Source organism: Talpa occidentalis, unplaced genomic scaffold, assembly GCF_014898055.3.
Source record: "Talpa occidentalis isolate TD23 unplaced genomic scaffold, MPIMG_talOcc4v2.1 talOcc4.4, whole genome shotgun sequence".
NCBI lineage: Eukaryota > Metazoa > Chordata > Mammalia > Eulipotyphla > Talpidae > Talpa > Talpa occidentalis.
Window position 1 is genome coordinate 4444655 of NW_023604295.1, and position 10725 is coordinate 4455379.

The window sequence follows — 10725 nt, forward strand, 5'->3', positions numbered from 1 at the left end:
ATGACGCAGCAGACCTCTACTGTCTTGCCCGCTGCTCCCCTCAGCAGTGGATTTCATCAGTCTGCCTGTTCTGCTCCCCGCTCTGTCTCTGGTGAATCCTCTCACCCTCCCTCACATCTGGCCTGTACCCCGGTTCTTGTATAAATAAATAAATAAATCTTTAAAAAAAAAAAAGAAGAAAGTTTAAGATTCTAGAGGCCTCCTGGTGGCCTAGGGGTTAAGTCTCGGCACTATCATCGCTAAGGCCTCAGTTCAATCCCTGGCCAGGGAGTTAACCCACATATGATGTAGTAGATCTCTCCTGTCTCCCCCGCTGCTCCCCTCAGCAGTGTATTTCAGTAGATCTGCCCATTCTGCTCCCCACTCTGTCTCTGGCGAACACTCTCAGCCCCATCCCTGCACTTCTGGCCTACACCCCAGTTTTTCTATGCAAAAATAAATGAAATCTTAAAAAAAAAAGTTTAAGATTCTGGAGAAAAAGCAGAGGTAGCACCACTAGAAGATTTCTGTGAATGAATTACATCTAAAAAGTGTCTTTAACAAAAAAACATGATTATCAAAATATTTTTCTTTCAAAATATTTATTTCTAGTAGAAATGGACACACTAGACTATGTACAGGAACACATGTAAAAAACAGTTAAGAAAAAAACCCTTCAGGAATACAGTATTTGATCATCAAAATAGAAAAAACTCATAATAACTTCACATTAGATACTTTGTTTGAAAACACTGTTATCCTATTCAAGTACCAAGTTCAAGAGTCCCCAACTAAAGAGCAAAATATTCAGACACAGAAACTCCCACAATAATCGTGTACATTTTTATGCAGACCGAGCCCCTAAAAATCAATCTTTCTATTCCTGTTAACATTTATGGAAGTTATTGAGTGTTTTATTCATTTCTCATAAATACAAATTTTCCAGACACCCCTAGGCACCCACACCAACCCTTGGACACTATCTAATCAGTATTTTACAAATGCAGACGCAGCTACAGAAGGGACCTCAGGCCTGTGACCCTGTGCAAGTTAGTTCTAACTGATCACAATCCCATGTGGGACGCCAGCCTGCTCTTGTTTCTAGAATTCTCTGAAAGGTGTGCTCTGGCACACAGGGGAAGGAAAGGGAGGCGATGATTTCTTGCAAAAGTGGCCAGAGGCAGCTAAACAACCTGAACCCTGGACAGCCGAGGAGATGGCCGTTGGCGCTTGGCCGTGTGCCCAAGTGCACGGGCGTGACAAGACCCAGCCAGCCCTGGAGCCGCACGGTGGAAGCGCCCGCATCCTCACCGCCCAGGCCCCCACGTCCCGTGGGTCTCAGTCCCGCGTTAGCAGCCAGTCTTGGCCCTTCCCTCCCGGGCGGCTTTCCGCCTGTTGGTCCTGAAGGTCAGAGGGCTGCTCCGTTCCTTCCTCCTGCTCCTCCTCATCATCAGAATCAGACGCATCGTTGTAGAAGTGGATGGTCGCTTGCACCGGGAAGCTCGCCAGGACCTTCTCCCCCGAGCTCTGCAGGTATTCTTGACGCTTTGAAATGGGTAAATAAAGTCTAGTGTTTAAGAAAGAAACACATCGTTAATCTACTTGATGCCTCTCAGCCCCATCTACGGATCCCTTTCCCTGGAGGCAGCTGCCTCCCCACCTTCCTCTGGATTTGGCTTTCCCTGCACCCCACCTTTGCTTCAGCCACCAGAAGGGGAGACTGGGCAGAGGGAGTGACCAAGAAAGGCTGGGGAAATGGGCTGCAACGGGAGTGAGCAAGTCACCGTGGACAGCGCCAGACAGGTGCTTCCCTGGAGTAAAGGGCAACTCAGACGGCTAGTACCAAGATTAAGAGGCTCACTCTGACCAAATGGGGGGCCTGACTCATCCTGGTTGAGGCTCTAGTTAGGCCCCAGCGGCCCCAAACTTGGGCAAGGGTGTGACACACATTGGGCTCTGGAGGGAGCCTGGCTCTGACAGGAAGATCTAGAGAAGCAGCCGATTTTCTGGATGTCTCCCTAAAGAAGCTCTTTTTGTGGCCATAGAAAATGATAACCCCTGCGGCGTTTGTCAAGTCATGCTTGGAAAAACGACAGGAAAAAAAATGACTTAAATATATAACATTTGGAACCTCCACATTCCAACGTTTGTAGAATTTAAGTTTCAGTTTTACATGGAATTTATTTAAAAACACTTCCCTACTCTCCCCGTAATCTTTCATTCCTGTCCTTGGACTTCACTCACTGGCTCGCCTTTTTCCCTGCGGTCTTCATCGGAGGTGAGAGGGTTCATCATCTGATCACAGCCTGTTTGCGAAGCTGATTTCCACTGTCCCCTCCTTCAACAGCGGAGAAAGGACAGAGAAAGCGCCCTGCTCTAAAGCATGGATGATTATTCTGAACTTGTTAAGATTTCCAAAAGCCCAGTAATGCTAGAGACACTTTTGGTTGTCCCAACTCAGTGGGCATGCGGAGGGCAGAGGGAGGGATGCTGCTAAGCCCCCTTCTATGCCAGAACAGCCTCCACAGCAAAGAGGTGTCCCGCCCACAGTGTCAGGAGAGCTGAAGCTGATGTTGTCCGCAGCAGAGAGAATGCGCGTGGTGATCTAAGGCAGAAGCATCCGCATACTTCCCTGCTCACCATGTGCAAAATTAGGTGATCAGGTTTAAATATTCATGAGCCACATCGTAGGATGCCTGGATGTGCTTTGAACTGTCCTGACAGCAACAAAACATAACGATGGATGGGATGAGACCCAAAGCATATTGATAATTACTAAGCTGGGTGATGGGAACGTGGGGGGCTCTCAGGTCAGGCTCTCTACTTTGGTGGAGGTTGGAAAATTTCTATAATGAAAAGATACAAGAAACTTGTGTATTCCATTGGCAATGCAATTCCATGGTGCAGTCACTGCATTTTCAATGCATCAAAAACTGGGTAGCAGTGGTGCATCTATGTGAGGCAGGCTGGAGGGGAGGGGTGCAGGTGATCCCCCAGGACATGAGAGGGTGGCAGACAGACCTCAATCTCCACTGTACATTAGGGCCTCCTGGGGAGCCTCTAGGAACACAGACATCTAGGCCTTCCCAGAACAAGTTAGGCCGCCCCCCCTCCCCAGGGAGCAAGTTTTCCAGTGATCCTAGGGAAACTACAGACCCCCAACATAAGGAAAGCTCCCCTTTAAAAGGTTCACTCTTTGACCAGTCTGAGTGGCTCTAAATTTTATCCCCAGGTACCTTTGGGTTTACCTGGATAACTGGAGTAAAGATACTACGATGAGAGGGCCGGCAGAGATGAGGTTCATTTACATGAAGGAGAGATAGAGGCAGATGCAAGAAGTAGAGACAGGGAACTGAAAAACAGATAAAAATCCTGAGCAGGAGCCACTTGCCCAAATGGGTGAAATGCAAGAACAGGAGAGGCAGCGGTGAGGGGCCTGCTCACCTCCGGCCCTGGGGAGAGAGGCAGAGGTGTGGATGTGGGGATGGGGTGGGGAACAGCCACCCAGCGCATCATTTACTTAGTGCATATGCTTTGAATGTCTACTTGGTACTAAACAATATATTAGCTTATATCCTGGGACAGAAGGAAAGCGTAGAAATGTACCTAATGATTAAATAAATAAGCAGATACGCATACACAATTTATATGCAATTAAAATGAATGCCAGGCATTATATGTAAAGAGAAGTGTAAATGGTAAGGAGAAAAGCAGGGTAAGGAGAAAAGAAGTCAGTTCCAACTTGTCACTGAAACACTGAATGGATGATGAATGGATGGATAGATGGATGGAAGCATGGATGGATGGATTCCAGAAATCCAATAAAATATTCTTGATGTTCTTTGGGATAACAACTAAACAATATTGGTGAATATACTGATTTTTTTCCCATTCTGTTGAAAACATGGACACTTTAAGATGCTAAAATGTATTCATGTTTATTTTAAAAGGAAATTTGGGGCCTCCCTGGTGGCACAAGGGGTTAAGACATAACCTATGATGCTATCAGAAGCCACTGCAGCATGAGTTCGATCCCCAGCCAGGGAGCTACCCACATGGCATGGCAGACCTCTCCTGTCTTGCCCGCTGCTCCCCTCAGCAGTGTATTTCAGTCAGTCTGCCTGTTCTGTTCTCCACTCTGCCTCTGGTGAACCCTCTCCCCCCCCACCACCGCACCTCTGGCCTGTACCCCAATTATTGTATGCATAAATAAATAAATCTTAAAAAAATAAAAGGAAATTTGCTACTCCATATTTGGAGCTTACCTTACAGGATGCTGAAAGCCAAAGGCCCCCTTGGGTCTGGACGTGTGCTGGTCAGCTCCAGGCTCATGCTGTAAAGACAGACGCACAGACACAGTCAAGGAGCCTTTCAAGATGGCATCCTGAAGCTTTAAAGAATAAAATTGAAGTCATCAGCCCTTGTTTGTATCTGCATCAGTGCTAGGGACAGTTCAACAGGATCTGATAAGCCCCTCTTCTGTTACTGCTGCGAGTGACTCAAAGATGGAGCCATGAGCCTGGCATGCCCCTCAGTGCAGGCATCTTAAATCCAATGGCAGAGACATACATATATGCAAATGACTACACCCCAAAGCGCCATCTGATAAATGCTAAGGATCCTAAGTGGGAAGCAGATAGGAAAGGGTTGGGATGGGGGAGCAATTTAGACTGTTCCTGGTGGAAGGCAGCAGCCAGCTCCAAGGGGCAGGAAAATGGAGGTAGGGACAGGTGAAGAGCCCAGTGCTGGATGAATGAGGTTGCACAGGTCAAGGGGAGGCCCGTGCCCATTATGGATGCTTCCAGTGCCCGCTGTTGGGTCAAGGCTTCAGGGACATTGCACAATGTCATTTCATTGATGAGAAAATAACAGTAGGTTCCTGGCTGGGGCTGCTGTCAGTGTGGAGTCTGCACATCCTCCCCATGCCTGTGTGAGTGCTCTCCAGAGATGTGCACGTGAGGTGCATTGGTGTGTCTCAGTGGGCCCAGCTGGATGAGTGTGGGTGGGACCTGCCCTGGGACCGAAGGGCGTCCTGGCGAAGATGGGTCCCACTTGCACCCTGAGCTGCAGAAAGAGGCTCCAACACTTCTCACCTTGAACTAAAATAAGTGGGTTGGAAAAGGAATGAATAACTGAATGGAGATAAGCAATAGTTGAATATTAGAAGTGCTTGGGGTCTTTTTAGCAGTTTGGTGATGTTTTGTGATCAGAAATAGGAACTTGGGGCCTCCCTGGTGGCACAAGGGATTAAGACGCAGCACTCTGAAGCTATCCACAGCCTCTGCAGCACGAGTTCGATCCCCGGCCAGGGAGATACCCACATGGCGCAACAGACCTCTCTTGTCTCCTTGCTGCTCCCCTCAGCAGTGTCCTCGGTCCGTCTGCCTGTTCTGCTCCCTGCTCTGTCTCTGGTGAATTCTCTCACCCTCCCGTGCCTCTGACCTGTACCCCAGTTCTTGTATAAATAAATAAATTTTTATAAAAAAAAAAAGAAAAAGAAAAAAAGAAATGTACAGCCAGGCTCCAGAACCGAGGCAATCTCCTGCTTGGGCGGGAGAGGGCGCTGTTCAGCAAGCAGCGTTTCCTCTCTGCGCCCCGCGGCGTGCAACTTGAGGGGGTTCCCGGGATCCCCGCGCCGACGCGAGGCTGCGGTCCCCCGCCGCTCACCGCTCCGCCCAACCCTGCAAAGATCTGGCCCCGGGGAATCCGCGCAGCGAGTGCCACAGCCCCCACGGAACACCCCCCCTTTACCCTGCACCCCCAAATCGATGAACAGAACTGTTTCACCCAGTGTACCCAGCTGACTATCAGCTGGAAAGTGGCTACAGTTCAACACTTTTCTGCAAGTAACCTTCATTTTTCTCACAAATGATCTCAAACAATAGGGAGTAAAGCCACCTGCCTTAGACTAAAAAGTGTGTTACAGAATTTGCATTCTTGCAATAACGTACAGGTTCCATACATTTCCTCTAAAAGAAAATCGGGTAATCATAAACTTCTATATTCTTTTTCTTCCTAAGGACCTTTTAAATCTTATGTTTAAGGACTTAAGTTTGAATGCAAAAGGAGAAATTACTTCCCACTATTGAGCTGTGGCATGTAAGAATAATTTGACATCTCCTTTGTCAATTTGACATAGATTTCTGGGGCCTCCCCGGTGGCGCAGCGGTTGAGCGCTGGGTTGCAAAGCTACCCACGGCCTCTGTGGCGCCGGTTCGATCCCCGGCTGCTCCTGCCTGCTCTGCTCCCCGCTCTGGCTCTGGTGAATTCTCTCACCCTCCCGCGCTTCTGACTGTACCCAGTGCATGTATAAACCAAAAACAAACAAACAAATAATAAATAAATAAGACATGCCTCTAGAAAATTAAAAAAAAAAAAAAAAACAACAATTTGACATAGATTTCATATTGCTTCAGTATTTAATAGTCATGGAATTTACGCTCCCATTATTCAGACCATTTACTGACATCACTATATCGTGAAGGGCCACTTTTCCACATCAGAATTTCTAAAATACAAATAACCGCACACTCAGGCATATACTAAGTGTGTAATTTAAATACAGGTGCTTCCCAGTGGGATTAATTCTTCGGAGTTGTCAAAGTCATTAATTCATATTCCAAAATACAACAAAGGAATGACAAATTCTATGCAACTTCAGTAAATATAAAGCAATTGAGTGACCGGTTCAGGAAACAAAAGAAGAGTGATCGCATTAATCTTCACCCACAAAGCCCTGGCTGGAGTGTATTTGCTCAGACAACACAAGTGGCCCCTGGGGGACTTGCAGACAGGCCCAAAGTGCTTCAGAAAGGGCCAGACGCCACTGGTAGGGGCTTTTAGCCACACCTTCTGCGCACCCCCAGACAGGTTCTGCTTTTATTTGCACTGTGGCTCCAGTCCAGCACTCATGCACACCCCACTTTTCTCCAAGGTCAGGGGGCCTGAGGAAACCTGGCATACTTTCCTTACCTGCTGGTCTGCTTGGGGTGGGGTGAAGTGGGGGGGCGACCCAAGAGAAAGCTCTCAGTATGCCTGTGAGGCAAGCCAGGGTGGCTTCGCCTTTCAAGAAGGGAGAAATAATCAGGAGCCCAGTCTATTGTGGTTCAAGCCTGAGCAACTGCTGGCTTCCCAGGATCCCACCCCCAAAGCCGAAGGAAAGCAGGGCTGGCCCACCGAGGCAGAGACAGGCTGCAGAGGCCTCTCAAGGCCATTTTCTTGCAGACAGTGCCACGTTCTGGCTGAGCTGGTTTTGATACTTATAACGTCTACATTTAACCTTACCCGGCTTCCAGTTCTGGTCGGTTGGGCATCTCGGGGGGTCGGGATCCAAGGTCTCCAAGGTGTGGGGCTGCAACTGCAGGGACCAAGAGCGTGAACCCCAGCACTTTTTAGTGTTTTAAAGTTACAGCATAAGACATCAGGCTTATCATTTCCAATGTCAGCCTGAAAACGCCGCTGGGCACCCCAGAATGCTCCATCTCTCAGCTGTGGATAAACCAGTGACATTTGTGTGGCTTTGTCTGGCCCATTTCTCTGCCTTCTTTTGGATTTTGAGAAGTCCTAAATTCCACACAATTTCAAGAGACATTAGTCGAGGGATTTCTCTCCCAGCTTAGCTGGATTCCTCGATTTAGATTCCCCACGATGGCTGGTTGCTTTTCACTGCGTAATTTCAACCGAGCCACCTCGGTTACCGGAGGATCTGCAAGCCGGCAGGATGCTCTGACAGGCCCTACCAAACAAATCCCTTTCTCCCCTTGGCCCCTTGGTCCCCTGGGTGACCAGGCGGTCACCCAGCCCCTTCCTACACTTCCCTGCTAAATCCATTTACTTAAAGATCAACGCCCTCAGGCAGGGCTGGTGCCCAAGGACAGCACAGCTGAGACCCAAGCACAAGGCCAGCAACTGCCATCGGGGTGCAGGCCAGGGGGCTCCCCCTGCAAGGTCAGCAGAGGGTCCCGGAGAGTCAGCTTTCCCAGTCGGGTGAATTTCAGACGCGTGTGCGGGAGATGTGGCCACTCCCTTGCCCCGCACCTCCTGCGCCTCTCAGAGCCCCTCAGAACCGGGGGGACCTTTGCGTCCCGGCCCTGGCTAAGGAACCTGCTCCGCGTGGCCGTCGGGCTCCGGGCCTCCGCGAGGGTTCTGGGGTTCGCGGGGCCGGGGCACCCCACGGGCTGTGCCCCCAGCACCCCCGCGCCGTGCGCTTCCCCGCGCGCTCCCCGGGCGGGGACACCTACCTGTCGGGCGCGCGCGGCGGCGATGGCCTTCGGGGCCCGTCCCGCGGGCGGGGACACGCGCGCCCCCGCGCCCCCCGGGCTCCGGCCGCCGCCTCGGGTCTCATGGTGCCGCGGAGCGCGCCCCGCCAGTGCGCCCCGACTCCGCCCGCCCGGGAGGGCGCCCCGCGCGCCGCGCGCCGGGTTTAAAGCCGGGGGCGGGGCGGGGCGCGGACTCGGGGCCCCGGGCGCGGGGCGGGCGCGCGGGGCGCCCCGGGGGGGCTCGGGGAACTGGACGGGCCGCGGGCCGCGAGATCGGGATCGCCGGGGAGGCTCGGGAAGCGGGGTCGGGTGGGGAGGCGGCAGAGGAAGCCCGGGAGGGGCGCCGGGGCGGGGTCCAGGAGCCGGGGGCCGCCGAGTCGGGGGGCGGCGCCGGCGGCCGCGCTCGCCCCGGGGTGCTGACTGCGGGCGCGGGCGGAGGCCCCCACCCCGTCGGGGGCGGCGGCAGAAGGGACCCCCGGCTTCTTCCCGAAGCTCTGCGGCCCCAGCACCCCTCCCTCCGGGCTCTTGTTTCTGCGCGAGCACCTGGGGCCCCGGGTTTCTCTACAACCTCCCGTCCGGCCCTTTCAGCGTCTGCTGGGTTTGGCGATGCGGGGGGCGGGGGTCGAGGGGAGCGGGGGAGCAGGGGGGCCGCCCACAGGAGCCTCCGACCCGCCTGGTCTTGGGTGCTGGCGCCCGGGGTGCCCCGAGGCCCGGCTCCACTCGTCGGACGGGAGCGCGGACAGAACAGCCAGAAGGGAACCCCGTTCTCATCCATGGGGGCCCTGGAAAAGCAGGAGATGCCCGAGGTGGAATTTTCCCCTGGTTCGCCACCCGTTGGGCTTAGAAAGCTCCTGGATGAGCCAGAACTGTGCCCTGAGCAGGCCCTGCGCGCCCCGGCGGGGGACGCTGTTTAATCAGTGTTGTCCCTGGGCAGGACCCTGAGGCAGAAAGTCTGGGCCCCCTCGAGCCCTGCATTTCAGAACTGGAGTTTACTTTCTGCAATTTAAATGAATGGGTACCCCCAAAATCAAAGAACTTCAGGAATTAAAATGTTTTCCACATTTTATTCTTTAAGAGCAACAGATTTTGCCAGTAATGCAACTTACAGGCTAAGAGAGGAAATTAATAGGTGACTTTTCTGTATAAAAGTGTATAAAATCGTTTAAAAAGACCCTGAGTAGAAGGGAGGTGTCCAGGGGGCAAAGATCAGTCACAGGCAGCATTGCCACGAGAAGATGCCGTGTTTAACCTGCCAACTCGAAAAGACTCTGGGCAGGAGCCCCAGCCATGCTGGGCCTTCAACAGGACTGTCTTGCAGGGGGCAGGTGGCAATGCAGTCAGGGTATCTTCCCGAGAAAGTATTACATGTGTCACAAATGGTCTCTTCTTCCAGTGATCTTACTTCTGTGCCTCCATTAAAGATGGCTTTCAAAATGTGAGTGAGGGGCCTCCCTGGTGGCGTAAGGGGTTAAGATGCAACCTATGAAGCTGTCCGCAGCCACTGCAGCACGAGTTCGATCCCCGGACTGGGAGGTGACCCACATGGCGCAGCAGACCTCTCCTGTCTCCCCACGGCTCCCCTCAGCGGTGTATTTCAGTCAATCCGCCTGTTCTGTTCCTCACTCTGTCTCTGGTAAATCCTCTCTCCCCCCACACCTCTGGCCTGTACCCCAGTTCTTGCATGCACGAATAAATAGATCTTTTATAAAAAATAAAAATAAAAATGTGAGTGAGCATGTAATTCATCACAGAGGTGTTTATTACAGCACTGTGTACAATGGTGTAATGTCTAAAATATGGTATTGATGCCCAGCTGTCTCTCAAAAAGATACAAAAGCACTAAATCGGAGGAAACCTGCACTCCTGTGATTATAGCAGCACTATTTACAATAGCCAAGCTATGGAAACAACCTAAATGACAAAACAGATGAGGTATATATATACACATTGGAATGTGGTATATATACATACACATTGGGATGTGACATATAAGAATAATGGAATACTACTCAGCCATAAAAAGAGGAACCCATACCATTTGGTGTTACCTACATGTGGAATGTAGAAAAAACGGTCAGACTAAGATAAACTTAAAAACCAACCCTTGAAAACTGAACGTGGATCTTAGGCTTTCAGAGTGTAACAGGGTGGTCCCCAGGAAAGGGGGAGGTTCCCTGCCCCACCCAAGGGAGGGTGGAGCTGAGCAGGAAGAGGAGAAGCTGCAGAAGATACTGAGGAAGGAAGCAGGATGGAGCCAGGAGACCTGGAAGAGGCGCATGGAGCCTAGAGACACGTGAAGAAACTGCGCTTGTCTTTGGTCGTGGACGAGGTGACACAGATGTGGGTGAGACCTGTGGGGAGGTGACAATGGCAGCTTTTATCTTGATGTTGATTTTGCTCTTTTCCTGCCGGGCTTGTCCGGTTGTTTGTGACCCTTTTCTGTGGGTCCCCACTGGAAGATGCTTTAGACTTGTAGCAGGCTTTGGGG

The 10725-nt window shown here is 51.5% G+C and overlaps 1 protein-coding gene across 1 annotated transcript; it reads right to left on the reverse strand.

Moving 5' to 3' along the window:
- Positions 1–576: 576 nt before the first annotated feature.
- Positions 577–8323, reverse strand: RIPPLY3 (ripply transcriptional repressor 3). Its single transcript, XM_037524783.1, has 4 exons — positions 8220–8323; positions 7264–7336; positions 4245–4312; positions 577–1546 (listed from the first exon to the last, which is right to left on the reverse strand). The coding sequence occupies exons 1-4, from the start codon at positions 8321–8323 to the stop codon at positions 1318–1320; spliced, it is 474 nt and encodes a 157-aa protein (XP_037380680.1). The 3' UTR covers positions 577–1317.
- Positions 8324–10725: the final 2402 nt, after the last annotated feature.

What these genes read in the sequence shown, in the direction of transcription:
- RIPPLY3 (XM_037524783.1), bottom strand. Translation starts at nt 8,323, where the DNA reads ATGAGACCCGAGGCGGCGGCCGGAGCCCGGGGGGCGCGGGGGCGCGCG. An exon ending in CGACCAGAACTGGAAGCCGG is followed by an intron (nt 4,313 to 7,263) that starts GTAAGGTTAAAT and finishes CTGTCTTTACAG; the next exon opens with CATGAGCCTGGAGCTGACCA. An exon ending in GGCTTTCAGCATCCTGTAAG is followed by an intron (nt 1,547 to 4,244) that starts GTAAGCTCCAAA and finishes CTTAAACACTAG; the next exon opens with ACTTTATTTACCCATTTCAA.